This window comes from Zosterops lateralis (assembly GCF_965231275.1).
Source record: "Zosterops lateralis genome assembly, chromosome: 35".
NCBI classification, from domain to species: Eukaryota; Metazoa; Chordata; class Aves; order Passeriformes; family Zosteropidae; genus Zosterops; species Zosterops lateralis.
Window position 1 is genome coordinate 1,667,869 of NC_139795.1, and position 15,670 is coordinate 1,683,538.

The 15,670-nt window shown below is 36.9% G+C and overlaps 1 protein-coding gene and 1 long non-coding RNA gene across 2 annotated transcripts; one reads left to right on the forward strand and one right to left on the reverse strand.

Annotated features, from left to right (window-relative positions):
• Positions 1-2,361: 2,361 nt before the first annotated feature.
• On the forward strand, positions 2,362-6,800 carry LOC310921573 (uncharacterized protein; the record flags this gene model as incomplete). Its single annotated transcript, XM_083881736.1, has 2 exons — positions 2,362-2,380; positions 5,415-6,800. 2 exons carry the CDS (start codon positions 2,362-2,364, stop codon positions 6,632-6,634), a joined length of 1,239 nt encoding a protein of 412 aa, XP_083737862.1. The 3' UTR covers positions 6,635-6,800.
• Positions 6,801-8,052: 1,252 nt separating this feature from the next.
• Positions 8,053-13,631, reverse strand: LOC310921625. Its single transcript, XR_014592178.1, has 3 exons — positions 11,675-13,631; positions 9,657-9,802; positions 8,053-9,486 (listed from the first exon to the last, which is right to left on the reverse strand). It is a non-coding gene; the product is annotated as an uncharacterized lncRNA (long non-coding RNA).
• Between the last annotated feature and the right edge of the window lie 2,039 nt (positions 13,632-15,670).

A 15,670-nucleotide genomic window follows, 5' to 3' on the forward strand; every position in this document is an offset into this window, starting at 1 on the left:
CCGAGACCCAGCGGAGACGCCACGGGACGGGTGAGACAAAAATCACCAAAAATCACCCAAAATTGCCCAAAAATCGCCCAAAAATGAGCCAAAAACCAAAAAAATTGACCAAAAAATGGCCGAAAATGACCCAAAAATTGTAAAAAATTACCCAAAAATTACCCAAAATGACCCAAAACACCTCAAAATCTCCCCCAAAAAACCCAAAACCCTCCCCAAAAAATCCCAAAATCTCCCAAAAAAACCCCAAATCTCCCAAAACTTCCCCAAAATCTCCCCCCAAAAAAACCCCGAAAAATCTCCAAAATCTCCCAAATCCCCTCAAGTCCCAAAATCTCCCAAAAAAACCCCAAAAATCCCAAAACCTCCCCAAAACTCCCCCAAAATCCCAAAAACTCCCCCAAATCCCTCCCAAAAACCCAAAATCTCCCCAATAACCCCCAAAAATCCCCAAACCCCTCCCAAAACCCCCCAAAATCCCCCTAAAAAGCCCCAAAACCCCCCAAAATTCCCCCAAATCCCTCCCAAAACCTCCTCAAATCCCAGAATCTCCCAAAAATCTCCCAAAAATGCCAAAAAACCCACAAAATCTCCCCCCAAATCCCCAAAACTCTCCCCAAAAATCCCAAAAATCTCCAAAAAAACACCCCAAAAAATCCCCCAAACCCCCAAATCTCTCAAAAACCCAAAAGTCTCCCCAAAAAAAACCCCAAAACCTCAAAATCCTCCCAAAAACTCTCCAAAAAATGTCCCAAAATCCCCAAAAACTCCAAAAATCTCCCAAAAATCCTCCTCAAAATCCCAAAATCCCCCAAAAATCCCCAAAATTCCCCTAAAATCTCCCAAAAAAAACCCCCAAAACCCCCTAAATTCACCAAAAAATCCCAAAATCCCAAAAAAATTCCCAAAAATTTCAATTTTTCCCCTTTTTCTCCCAGATCTCACCTCGACCTCCGACCCCGACTTGGACCTCGACCCCCAAACCCCGACGACTCCTCCGGGGACCCCCCAAAAAACCCCAAAACCCCCCGAAAACCCCCCAAAAATTCCTCTAAATTCCCCCAAAACCCCAAAACTCCCCCCAAAAAAATCCCAAAAATCTCCCAAAAAACCCCAAAATTCCCTCCAAACCCCAAAAATCTCCCGAACCCTCAAAATCTCCCCAAAACCTCCCAAAATCTCCCCAAATCTCCGAAAAAAAATCCCAAAAATCTCCCGAAAAACCCCAAAATCTCCTGAAACCCCAAAATCTCCCAAAAATCCCCCAAAAATCCCCCCAAAACCTCCCAAAAGTTCCCCAAAAATCTCCCAAAAATCGTCCCCAAATCCCTAAAAAAAAAATCACTTTAAAAATCCCTTTAAAATCCCCAAAAAATCCCTAAAATTCCCCAAAAAATCCCAAAAAAACCCCAAAAATCCCCCTAAAAAACCCCAAAATTCCCCCCAAAAAATCCCAAACCCCCCAAAAAACCCCAAAAACCCCCAAAAAAACTCAAAAAAATTCCCAAAAAAATCCAATTTTTCCCCTTTTTTCTCCCAGATCTCACCTCGACCTCCGACCCCGACTTGGACCTCGACCCCCAAATCCCGACGACTCCTCCGGGGACCCCCCAAAAAACCCCAAAACCCCCCGAAAACCCCCCAAAAAACCCCCCGAAAAACCCCCGAATTTTCTGCGGCTGCGGCGAATTTTTGGCGTCGCCGCGAGGCCGAAAACGCCCCAAAAACCCCAAAAATCCCTCGAATTTCTCGCCGATTTCGCCCAAACGACGGAAAAATTTTGATTTATCAGGAGAGGAATTAAAAAAAGCTTTTAAATGCGGAGATTGTGGGAAAAGTTTTAATTGGAATTCGCATTTGGAGCGACATCGGCGAATCCACACCGGGGAAAAACCCTTCCAGTGCCGGGAGTGCGGGAAAAGGTTTTCCTGGAGTTCCCACCTGGATCGGCATCGCCGGATTCATGTTGGGTCAGTGGAAGATGGAGATGAAAGTTGGGTTGAGTTTGAGAAAAAATTTGGAGAAAAAACGGCGAAAAACGGCGAAAAAACGGCGAAAAACGGACAAAAAACGGCGAAAAACGGACAAAAAACGGCGGAAAAATCCCAAAAATCGGCGGAAAAATCCCAAAAATGCGACAAATGCGACGAAAATTTCGGTGTCGAAACCACGATGGAAGATTCCAAAAGTTGGGTTGAGTTTGAGCAAAAATTCGGGGAAAAAACGGCAAAAAACGGCCAAAAATCGGCGGAAAAATCTCAAAAATCGGCGGAAAAATCCCAAAAATGTCAAGAATGTGGAAAAGATTTTTCTTGGAGTTCCCACCTGGATCGGCATCGCCGGATTCACGTCGGGTCAACGATGGAAGAAGAAGACGAAAGTTGGGTTGAGTTTGAGGAAAAATTCGGGGAAAAAACGGCAAAAAACGGCCAAAAAATGGCGGAAAAATCTCAAAAATCGGCGGAAAAATTGTCAGAAAAATCCCAAAAATGCGACAAATGTGACGAAAATTTCGGCACCGAAATTCAAGTCGAGGCCTCAATGGAAGATGCCAAAACTTGGGTTGAGTTTGATGATGATTTGACCCAAAAAATGGGGGAAAAAATCCCAAAAAACGCCCAAAAATCAGCGGAAAAATCCCAAAAATGTGAAAAATGTGACAAAAATTTTGATGTTGAAACTTGGGTTGAGTTTGATGATTCAAAACCATCAAAATTTGGGGAAATCGGCGAAAAAATGGCAAAAAACGGCCAAAAAACGGCGGAAAAATCCCAAAAATTGGCGGAAAAATCCCAAAATTTGTCGGAAAAATCCCAAAAATGTGAAGAATGTGGGAAAAATTTCGAGGCCCAAAATTGGGTTGAGTTTGAGCAAAAATTGAGGGAAAAAATGGCAAAAAACGGCCAAAAATCGTCGGAAAAATCCCAAAAATTGTCGGAAAATTCCCAAAATTTGTCGGAAAAATCCCGAAAATCGTCGGAAAAATCCCAAAAATGTGAAAAATGCGACAAAAATTTTGAGGCCGAAACTTGGATTGAGTTTGACCAAAATTTTGGTGAAAAAATCCAAAAAAATGGCCAAATATCGTCGGAAAATTCCCAAAAATCGTCGGAAAAATCTCGAAAATCGTCGGAAAAATCCCAAAAATGCGACAAATGTGACAAAAATTTCGGCGCCGAAATTCAAGTCGAGGCCTCAATGGAAGATGCCAAAACTTGGGTTGAGTTTGACCAAAAAACGGGGGAAAAAACGGCAAAAAACGCCCAAAAATCGGCGGAAAAATCCCAAAAAACGTCAGAAAAATCCCAAAAATCGGCGGAAAATTCCCAAAAATCGTCAGAAAAATCCCAAAAATGCAAAAAATGCGACAAAAATTTCGAGACCAAAAATCACGTCGAGTTCGTCGATTCAAAATGTGGGAAAAACTGTCAAAAAATCCCAAAAAAATCCCAAAAATCGTCAGAAAAATCCCGAAAATCGTCGGAAAAATCCCAAAAATGTGAAAAATGCGACGAAAATTTTGGCACCGAAACTTGGGTTGAGTTTGATGATTCAAAACCATCAAAATTTGGGAAAAGCCCAAAAAACGCCCAAAAATCGGCGGAAAAACCCCAAAATTCGGCGGAAAATTCCCAAAAATCGTCGGAAAATTCCCGAAAAACGTCGGAAAAATCCCGAAAAATCCCAAAAAATCCAGTTTCCAGAATTTTCCGGTGCCAGGAATGCGGGAAATGTTTTTCCTGGAATTCGCACCTGGATCGGCACCGCCGGATTCACGGCGGGGAAAAACCCTTCGGGTGCCAAAAATGCGGCAAAAAGTTTTCCCAAAGTTCCCACCTGGAGCGGCACCGGAAAATCCACCGGGAGGTTCCGGGGAAACATCGGGGGGAAATTTGGGGTTTGGGGGAAAAATTTGGGGAAAAATTGGAATTTTGGAGGGAATTTTTGGGTGAATTTTGGGGAAAAATGTGAAAAATGTGGGAAAAATTGGGGAAAAATTGGAATTTTTGGCGGAATTTTGGGGGAAAATGGGGGAAATGGGGGAAAAATTTGGGTTTTGGAGAAAAAAGGGGGAAAAATTTGGGTTTTCGGGAAAAATTTGGGGGAAATTTGGGGTTTGGGGGGAATTTTGGGGAAAAATGGGGGAAAAATTTGGGGAAAAATTGGAATTTTTGGGGGAATTTTGGGGAAAAATTTGAATTTTGGGGGGAATTTTGGGGAAAAATGTGAAAAATTTGGGTTTTGGGGAAAAAAGGGGGAAAAATTTGGGTTTTGGGGTGAATTTTGGGGAAAAATTTGGGAAAATTTTGGGGAAAAATTGGAATTTTCAGGGGAATTTTGGGGAAAAATTTGGGTTTTAGGAGGAATTTTGGGGGGAATTTTGGGGAAAAATGGGAAAAATGGGAAAATTTGGATTTGGGGGGAATTTTGTGGTAAAATGTGAAAAATTCGGGAAAAATTTGGGGTTTTGGGAAAAAATTGGGAAAAAATGGGGAAAAATTGGAATTTTGGGGGAAACTTTGGGGCAAAATGGGGGAAAAAATTGGGTTTTGGGGAAAAATTTGGGGGAATTTTGGGGAAAAATGGGGGAAATTTTGAATTTTGGGGAAAAAATGGGTTTTGGGGAAAAATGTGGGAAAAATTCGGGGAAAAATTCGGGAAAAATGTGAATTTTGGGGGGAATTTTGGGGAAAATTTTGGGGAAAATTTGGTTTTTGGGATGAATTTTGGGAAAAAAGGGGGGAAATTGTGGTTTTGGGGGAAAAATGTGGGAAAATTTTGGGGGAAATTTGGGTTTTGCGGAGAATTTTGTGGAAAATGTGGGAAAAATTTGGGGAAAAATTTGGGGAAAAACTGGAATTTTGGGATGAATTTTGGGGAAAAATGGGAAAAAATTGGGGGAAATTTGGGTTTTTGGGACGAATTTTGGGGGAATTTTGAGGGAAAATGGGAAAAATGTGGGAAAAATTTGGGTTTTGGGGAGAATTTGGGAAAAATTTGGGTTTTGGGATCAAATTCGGGGAATTTAAAGGATCAAAAATCGGGATTTTGGTCGAATTTAACGGATCAAAAATCGACTTTTGGGTTCAATTGCAGGAATTCGGAGTCGGCGTCAGATTCGGGGAATTTCAAGGCTCAAGAACCGGAATTTGGATCCAATTTGGAGCATCAAAAATCGGAATTTGGATCCAATTTGGAGCATCAAGAGGAGAATTTTGGGCGCAATTGTGGGAATTTTAAGGCTCGAAAATCAGATTTTGGGTCAAATTTGGGGAATTCGGGTTCGGGATTAAATTTGGGGAATTTAAAGGATCAAGAGGCGAATTTTGGGGAAAATTTGGGGAATTTTAAGGCTCAAAAATCGAATTTTGGGTCAAAATTGGGGAATTTGAAGGGTCTGGAATTAAATTCAGATTTGGGGTCGGATTTGGGGCCAAATTTGGAGGATCAAGAGGAGAATTTTGGGGAAAATTTGGGGAATTTTAAGGGTCAAGAGTCGAGTTTGGGGTCGAAAAATTTGGGAAATTTGGGTTCGGGATCAAATTTGGGGAATTTAAAGGATCAAAAATTGGAATTTGGGTCAAATTTGGAGGATCAAGAGTCGAATTTTGGGTGCAATTGCAGAAATTCGGAAAATTTGGGGAATTTAAATGATCAAAAATCGGAATTTGGGTCAAATTTGGAGGATCAAGAGTCGAATTTTGGGTGCAATTGCAGGAATTCGGATTCGACCTCAAATCCGGGGAATTTCAGGCCTCAAAAATCAGAATTTGGATCAAATTTGGAGGATCAAGAGTCAAATTTTGGGTGCAATTGTGGGAATTTTACAGGTCGAAAATCGGATTTGGGGTCAAATTGTGGAAAAAATTTGGATTTGGGGTCGAATTTGGGAGATTTGAAGGGTCAAAAGTTGAATTTTGGGTGCAATTGTAGGAATCCGGATTCGACCTCAAATCCGGGGAGTCTCAAGCCTCAAAAATCCAAATTTGGCTCAAAAAAATCGAAATCCGAGTCGAATCTCAAACCCTTCGAATGCCCCGAATGCTCCAAAACCTTCAAGGTTCGCTCCAACCTGGTGAAACACCGACGGAGCCACTCGGGAGAAAAACCCCACAAATGTCCCGACTGCGGCAAAGGGTTCATCCAAAAATCCGACCTCACCAAACACCGGCGCGTTCACACCGGGGAAAAACCCTACGAGTGCCGCGAGTGCCGGAAGCGATTCAGCGTCTCGTCGAATCTCATCAAACACCGGCGGATCCATCTGGGGGAAAAACCTTTCGGTTGTTCGGAGTGCGGGAAGAGTTTCATCCAACGCTCCGAGCTCACCATCCACCGGCGCGTTCACACCGGGGAGAAACCCTACGAGTGCGGCGAGTGCGGGAAACGCTTCAGCCGGAGTTCGCACCTCAACCGGCACCGCAGAACCCACGGCAAGGCTGGGGGATCTTCGTCGGCATCGTCAACATCGTCATCTTCCACTCAACCGTCGGCGTTGTCGTCGTTGTCGGCGTCGTTGGTTTCGTCGTCGTCGTCGTGTTCTGGAGGTGGTTTGGTGTTCCCGGATTGGTCGAGCCCGAGACTCAACGTTGGGTTTGGTCCCGACTCGTTCCCCTTTAAATTTGGTCACTAATTGATGATTTCTAATTAATCAGGATTGAATTCATTCATTAATTAAATGGGGAAATTAGGATTTCCCATCATTCCCTGGTTTGGGTCATTTCCCAGCATTCCCAGCTCTCCCAGTGCCCAACTGGGATTGGTCGAGCCCAAGACTCAACGTTGAGTTTCCCATTCAAATTTGGTGCTTAATTAACGATCTCTAATTAATTAGAAATGGGTTTGATCATTAATTAAATGGGGAAATGGAGGATTTCCCATCATTCCCTTCCCAGCATTCCCAGCTCTCCCAGTGCCCAACTGGGATTGGCCAATCCCAAGACCCAACGTTGAGTTTCCCATTTAAATTTGGTGCTTAATTAAGGATTTTTAATTAATTAGAGGTGAATTGATTCATTAATTAAATGGGGAGATGGAGATTTCCCATCATTCCATGGTTTTGGTCATTTCCCAGCATTCCCAGCTCTCCCGGTGACGTTTTTTGAATTTTGGGGGAAAAAAAACTCCAAAATTTGGGAAAAAAATTTGAAAATTTGAGGAAAAAAAACCCAAAAAATTGGTGAAAAGGAAAAAAAATTGGGGAAAAAAACTTCAAAATTTGAGGAAAAAAATTTGAAAATTTGAGGAAAAAACACCAAAAATTGGTGAAAAAAATCAAAATTTGGGAAAAAAAACTTCAAAATTTGAGAAAAAAAAATCAAAAATTGGGAAAAGACAAAGAAAATTTTTGGAAAAAAAAAGAAAATTTTGGGTAAAAAAAGAAAATTTTGGAAAAAAATTCAGAAAATTTAAGGAAAAAATTCAGAATTTTGGGAAAAAACATCAAAATTTGAGAAATAAATCAAAAATTGGAAAAAAAAATTTTTGGGGTAAAAAAAGAAAATTTAAGGGAAAAAATGAGAATTTTGGGGAAAAAAATCAGAATTTTTGAGAAAAAAACCCCAAATTTGGGTCGAAAATTCACCAAATGTTGAATTTGGGAGGAAAAAATTGAATTTTTTTAAATTTTTTGGGTTTTTCTCCAAAAAAAAGGGAAAAATTTGAGGGGTTTTTTAACTTTTATTTTTATTTTTTAAGGAAAAAATGGGATTTTTTGGGGTTTTTTTGTTACTTTTGTGGTTTTTTATCAATAAAAATTTGATTTGGGTTGAAAATGTTGAAAAATTGTGATTTTTAAAAATTATTTTTCATAAAAAATTTGGGATAAAAATGAAAAAAAAGGAAATTTTTATTATTTAAAAAGTAAATTTTGGGGATAAAATTAAAAAAAAAGGGATTTTTTATTATTTAAAAAATAATTTTTGGGGATAAAATTTTTTTAAAAAAGGGATTTTTTATTATTTAAAAAATAATTTTTGGGGATAAAATTTTTTAAAAAAAGGGATTTTTTATTATTTAAAAAATAAATTTGGGGATAAAATTTAAAAAAAATTGAGATTTTTTTATTATTTTTCAGTAAAAATTTGGGATAAAAATGAAAAAAAAGGGAATTTTTATTATTTAAAAAATAAATTTTGGGGATAAAATGAAAAAAAAAGGGAATTTTTATTATTTAAAAAATAAATTTTGGGGATAAAATTTAAAAAAATTTGGTTTTTTTCCATCAATTTTCCCCCGTTTTATTCCATTAAAGACACAACACTCGTTAATTAATTCAATTAATTAATTTTAATTAATTCCAAATAAAGAAAAAGATCACATTTAATATTCCCCTTCAAAAATTGAGGTTCAATTAATTAATCCAGAGGTAATTAATTAATAAATAATTAATAAATAAGCAATAATTCATCAAAAAATCATCAATAAATGATAAAAAAATAACAAATAATTAACAGACAATTAATAAATATTTAATAAGCAACAGATAAATAATAATTGATAAATAAAATTTAATAACTGATAAAAATTATCAAGCGAATAATGACAAATAGCAAATTATTAATAAATAATTAATAACTAATAAATAAAAATAACAAAAATTAACAAGTGAATAACAACAAATAGCAAATTATTAATAATAATTAATAGACAATTAATAAATAAAAATTACAATAAAAATTAACAAGTAAAATAACAACAAATTGCAAATTATTAATAAATAACAATAAATAATAAATAATAATTAATAAAGAAAAAGTCACAATAAAAATTAACGAATAAATAACGACGAACAGCAAATTCTTAACAAATAATAAAAAATAAATAAATAATAAATAAAGAGAACAATAAAAATTAACAAATAAATAACAACAAATGGCAAATTATTAATAAATAAAAATTAATAAATAACAAGTAAACAACAATTAATAAATAAACAACGATAAAATTAACAAGTAAATAACAACAAATAGCAAATTATTAGCAAATAAATAAATAAATAATAAAAATAACAGCAAAATTTAACAAATAAATAACAAATAGCAAGATATTAATAAATAATAATAAATAATAATAAGAAATAAATAATAATAAATAAATAGAACAATAAAAACTATCAAGTAAATAACAAATTATTAATAAATAATAAATAAATTAATAATAATTAATTCAGCAACCACAGGAGCTGAACCCGAGGTAGAGGTGCCCTCATTAATTACCCTCATTAATTAATTAAAGCCTCATTAATGAGGCCACGCCCCTTTCCCAGCTCTCCCAGTTCCAAACTGGGATCCATCAAAACATCTTCCAACTCCGGATCTCTTCGATATTAATTAATTAATATCCTCATTAATTAATGTCCTCACTAATTAACCCCCCTCATTAATTAATTAACTCCCGCCGGGCGTCGTCGAATTTGCGTCGAAAATTTGGAGAAACTCCCAAATTTGGGGCGTCTTTGACCCCAAGGTTGACCCCAAAGTTGACCTTGGTGACCCCAAAGTGACCTCGGTGACGTCATCGGTGACGTCACAGGGCGCGTCGAATTCCCAACGTCGGAAATTTGGAGAAACTCCAAAATTTGGGGCGTCTTTGACCCCAAAGTTGACCTTGACCCCAAACTTGACCTTGATGACCCCAAAGTTGACCTTGGTGACCCCAAAGTGACCTCGGTGACGTCATCGGTGACGTCATCGGTGACGTCACAGGGCGTGTTGTAGATTTGGGTTCCAACCAAAAGCAAGAGAAAGATCAAAAGTCGTTTGGCGACGTCGGGTTCGGCCGAAGGGAGGGGACGACGAACCTGGAGAAAGAAAAATTAAATTTATTAATTCGATTAAATGGGAGGAAAATTTGGGGAAAAAATTTGGATTTTTTGGGAAAAATTTGGATTTTTTGGGGAAAAATTTGGTTTTTTTTGGGAAAAATTTGGATTTTTATGGGGGAAAAAATTTGGATTTTTGGGGGAAAAATTTGGATTTTTTGGGGGAAAAATTTGGATTTTTTTGGGAAAAAATTTGGATTTTTTTGGGGAAAAATTTGGATTTTTTGGGAAAAAATTTGGATTTTTTTGGGAAAAAAATAAATCAATTTGGGGATTTAATTCCTATTTTGGGGTAAATAATTTTAATTTTCGGGGTAAAAAAAATCCAATTTTAAGGCAAAAAAAAAATCGAATTTTGTGATAAAATTTTTATTTTTTAATTTAATAAATCCCAGAAAGGAATAAATTAATTTTTTGGGAGGATCCAAAAGGAAAAAATGAGTCAGAATTGAGAAGGTGGAAATGACTCAAGTTTATTTTAATTAAAAATTCCATGTGGGGAATTCCCAGAATTTGGGATTTTTTTGGGGAGTTTTTTTAGGATTTGGGGGAATTTTGGGGTTTTTTGGGGATTTTTTGGTGAATTTTGGGGATTTTTTTGGGGGGATTTTTTTGGGAATTTTTGGGGTTTTAAGGTGAATTTTGGGGATTTTTTTGGGGAATTTTGGGGGAATTTTTGGGGGAATTTTGGGGGTTTTTAAGGTGAATTTTGGGGATTTTTTGGGGGAATTTTTTGGGAATTTTGGGTTTTAAGGAGAATTTTGAGGGAATTTTTTGGGAATTTTTTTGGGAATTTTGGGGATTTTTTGGGGAATTTTTGGGGATTTTTTGGGGAATTTTGGGGGATTTTTTGGAGAATTTTGGGGAATTTTTAGGGGATTTTTGGGGGTTTTAAGGTGAATTTTGGGGATTTTTTGGGGGAATTTTTGGGGGAATTTTTGGGGAATTTTGGGGGTTTTTAAGGTGAATTTTGGGGATTTTTTGGGGGAATTTTTGGGGGAATTTTTGGGAATTTTTGGGGTTTTTAAGGTGAATTTTGGGGATTTTTTGGGGGAATTTTTGGGGAATTTTGGGGGGTTTTAAGGAGAATTTTGAGGGAATTTTTTGAGTTTTTTTGGGGGAATTTTGGGGGTTTTAAGGAGAATTTTGGGGATTTTTTGGGGAATTTTTGGGGATTTTTTGGGGGAATTTTTGGGATTTTTTGGGGAATTTTTGGGGATTTTTTGGGGGAATTTTGGGGATTTTTGGGGGGAATTTTGGGGATTTTTAAGGTTAATTTTGGGGATTTTTTTGGGGAATTTTGGGGGTTTTTGGGGAATTTTGGGGGAATTTTGGGGATTTTTTGGCGGGAATTTTGGGGGTTTTAAGGTGAATTTTGGGGATTTTTTGGGGAATTTGGGGGATTTAATTCGAGTTTTGGGAGATTTAAGTCGAGTTTAAGAAGTTTGGGATTAATTTGGTGAAGTTTAAGATAAATTTGTACAAATTTAGGACAATTTTAGGAAATTCAGGACGAATTTGGGGGATTTTAAGGCGATTTTGGGGGAATTTAAGGCAAATTTGGGATATTTAGGACAATTTTATGAAGTTTAGGACAAATTTAAGGAGGTTTTGGGTGAATTTAAGGAGGTTTTGGGTGAATTTTGGGTGAATTTTTGGAGGTTTTGGTCAAATCGGGGACATTTTTAGGGGGATCTGGGCGAGTCTGAGGCGAATTTTCGGCGAATTTTCGACAAATCTGAGGTAAAAAATCGCAATTTTTTGCCAGATCAAGGGTTTAATCGATTCTTTAAGGCTCTAAGATGACTCTAAAAGTTGTAAAAGTAAAAATAAAGCAAAAAATTTACTCACAACAGGCGGATAAAGAACTCGCCGACATTTCCTGCGGGGCCTGGCGAGGCCTTGAGGCGCCGGCAGCGGCTCAAAGGTGAAATATCGAGGTTTTGACGGCGATAATTCTTCTGAAAAAGGTTTTAAATGTCCCCAAAATCTTCCCGGACATCTGGAAGTTGCCGCGGCCGCCGCCACCATCGACATTTTTTTTTTTTTTTAATTAAAATAATTGAAATTCCTTTAGTGACGCGTCAGGGGAAATGACGGGATTCGAACCGGCGGCCTCGGGGTTATAAAGGGGGGGAAGCGAAGCCACGCCCACGGAGCGATTTGATTGGTGGAGAGCGAGAAGGGGGCGTGGCTTAGAAGCCCCAGGGATATTAAGTAATGCAGGAAGTGTGAAGCCACGCCCACAAAGCGATTTGATTGGTTGAAACAGAAAGGGGGCGAGGCTTAGAAGTCAATAGGACATTAAGCAATACAGGAAGTCGAAGCCACGCCCACAAAGCGATTTGATTGGTTGAAACATAGAAGGGGCGTGGTTTAGAATCCCTTAGTTATGAAATGGGGGTTCGAAGCCACGCCCATCGAACGATTTGATTGGTGGAAAGATGAAAAGGGGCGTGGTTTAGATAGAGGCCCCGCCCACCTCGGCGCTCTATGGGATCTATGGGGGCGAATTTTGGGGGTTTTTTGGGGGGTTTTTTTGGGGTTTTTGGGGGAATTTTGGGCAGATTTAAAGCGGCTTTAGGGGATTTTTAGGGGATAGGGGACTATAGGGGATTTGGGGATTTTTTTAGGATTTTTTTAGGATTTTTTAAAGATTTTTTGGGGATTTTTTTTAGGATTTTTTGGGGATTTTTTTAGAATTTTTAAAGGATTTTTTAAAGGATTCTTTTTGGATTTTTTTGGGATTTTTTTAGGGCTTTTGGGGGGGGATTTTTAGGGGATTTTTGAGGATTTTTTGGGGATTTTTTTGGGATTTTTTATGGGATTTTTAAGGGGATTTTTGGGGGATTTTTAAAGGAATTTTTAGGGGATTTTTAGTGGATTTTTAGGGGGGTTTTGAGGGGATTTTTGGGGATTTTTAAAGGATTTTTTAAAATTTTTTTTAGGATTTTTTAGGGGATTTTTTTGGGATTTTCTGGGGGAATTTTTTGGATTTTTTTAAAAGGTTTTTTAGGGATTTTTTAGGATGTTTTTTAGAATATTTTTAGAAATTTTTTTAGGATTTTTTAGGGGATTTTTAGGGGATTTTTAAAGGATTTTTTTAGGATTTTTTTATTATTTTTAGAGGATTTTTAGTGGGTTTTTTTGGGATTTTTAGTGGATTTTTAGGGGATTTTTAGGGGGATTTTAAGGGGATTTTGGGGGATTTTTGGGAGATTTTTAGGGGATTTTAAGGGGATTTTTAGGGGCTTTTTTGGGGATTTTAAAGGGGATTTTGGGGGATTTTTTAGGGAATTTTAAGGGGATTTTTTTTTTGGATTTTTAAGGGGATTTTTGGGGATTTTTTGGGGATTTTTTTTTGGATTTTTTTGGGATTTTTAGGGGATTTTAAAAGGATTTTTTAAGGAATTTTTTTATTATTTTTAGAGGATTTTTAGTGAATTTTTTTGGGATTTTTAAGGGGATTTTTGGGGGATTTTTTAAGGGATTTTTTGGGGGATTTTTAGGGGATTTTTTGGGATTTTTTGGGGATTTTTTGAGGATTTTTAAGGGGATTTTTCAGAGATTTTTTTAGAATTTTTTGGGGATTTTTTAGAATTTTTTTAGGGATTTTTTTAGATTTTTTTGGGGCAGTTTCGAGGCGTTTTTAGTGGAATTTTCCAAGTTACAAAAAGGATCCGGAGGGAAATTCCCAATTCCTGAGTCACCGGACGGGAATTTGCGTCACAACCGGAGGAGAAAAAAAAATATAAAAATAAATCGGGATGGGCGGGAAAAAATGGGATTTTTTGGGGAAAATTGGGATTTTTTGGGGGAATAAATGGGATTTTTTTTGGGGGAAAAATTGGGAGTTTTTTGGGAAAAAATTAGGATTTTTTGGGGGGGGAAATGGGGAAATTGAGGGAAAAAATTGGGATTTTTTTGGGGGAAAAAATGGGGATTTTGGGGGGAAAAAATGGGATTTTTTTGGGGGGAAAATGGGATTTTTTGGGGAAAAAATGAGATTTTTTGGGGGGGAAAAATGGGGGTTTTTTTGGGGAAAAAATGGGATTTTTGGGGGAAAAATGGGATTTTTTTGGGGGGGAAAATAGGGATTTTTTGGGGAAAAAAATGGGATTTTTTGGGGAAAAATGGGATTTTGGAAAGGAAAAAATGGGATTTTTTGGAGGAAAAATTGGGATTTTTTGGGGGAAAAAATAGGAGAATTTTGGGAGGAAAAAATGGGAATTTTCTGAGGGGAAAAAGAGGGAAAATTGGGGGGGAAATTTGGGAATTTTGGGAAGAAAAAATGGAAATTTTTGGGGGAGAAAAATGGGAAATTTGGGAGGAAAAATGGGAATTTTTTGGGGGGGAAAAAAGGGAAATTTGGGGGGGGAATGGAATTTTTTTGAGGGAAAATTGGGAATTTTGATGGGGAAAAGAGGGAATTTTTGGGTGGAAAAAAATGGGAATTTTTAGGGAAAAATTTGGGAATTTTTAGGGGAAAAAGGGATATTTTAGGAGGGAAGAAAAGGAAAAAGAAACTCATTTAAATTGATTTAAATCTGAATCTTTATTGAAATTTATTGAAAGTTTTTATTTAAATTAAAGATGGAAAAAAACACCTGGAAAAAAAATATCCCAAAAAATCCTCAAAAAATCCTCAAAAAATCCTCAAAAAGGTCCCCAAAAAAGCAAAAAAAAAAAAAAAATCCCCAAAAAATCTTCAAAAAAAGCCTAAAAAATCCCCCAAAAAATTCCCAAAAAATCCCAAAAAAATTCCCAAAAAAACCCCAAAAAAATCCCAAAAAAAGCTCAAAAAATCCCCCAAAAAAGCAAAAAAAAATCCCCAAAAAAGCCCAAAAAATCCCCCAAAAAAGGCAAAAAAAATCCCCCAAAATCTTCAAAAAAAGCCCCAAAAATCTCCCAAAAAACCAAAAATAAAAAACCCCAAAAAGCCCCAAAAATCCCCAAAAAAAGCCCCAAAAATCCCCAAAAAAAGCCCCAAAAATCCCAATTTTTTCCTGTTTTTTTGTCCCTCGGTGGCTTCAACCTGTGGGAGAAAAAGGGAAAATGAGAAACCCAAAAAAATCCTAAAAATTACCCAAAAAATTCCCAAAATCCCCCAATTTCTCCCAAAATTTCCAAATTTCACCCCAAAAATCCCTAAAAATCCCCAAAACTCCAAAAAAATCCCCCAAAAAATCCCCCAAAATTCCCCCAAATTCCCAAAATTTCCCAAAATTCCCCCAAAAAATCCCCAAATTTCCCAAAAATTCCCCCAAAATCCCCAAAATTCCCAATTTTTACCCCAAAAATCCCAAATTTTATCCCAAAACCCCAAAATTATTAAATTTTTCCACAAACTTCCTCCAAATTTTCCCCCAAATCCCCAAATTTTATCCCAAAAATCCCCAAATTTATTAAAAATCCCCAAAATTCCCAAAAAATTCCCAATTTTTACCCCAAAGATCCCCAAATTCTCCCAAAAATTCCCAAATTTCCCCCCAAAATTCCCAAATTTCCCCCCAAAACCCCAAAATTTTTAATTTTTCCCCAAATTTTCCCCAAATTTCCTCCAAATTCCCCCAAAAATCCCAATTTTCATCCCAAAAATCCCCAAAATTTCCCCAAATTCCCAAAATTTCCCAAAAATCAAAAAAAATCCCCAAATTTTCCCCCAAAATTCCCAATTTTTATCCCAAAAATCCCCAAATTCTCTCAAAAATTCCCAATTTTTCCCCCAAAATCCCCAATTTTTATCCCAAAATTCCCAAATTTTATCCCAAAACCCCAAAATTTTTAATTTTTTCCCCAAATTTCCTCCAAATTTCCCCAAAAAATCCCAAATTTTCACCCAAAAAT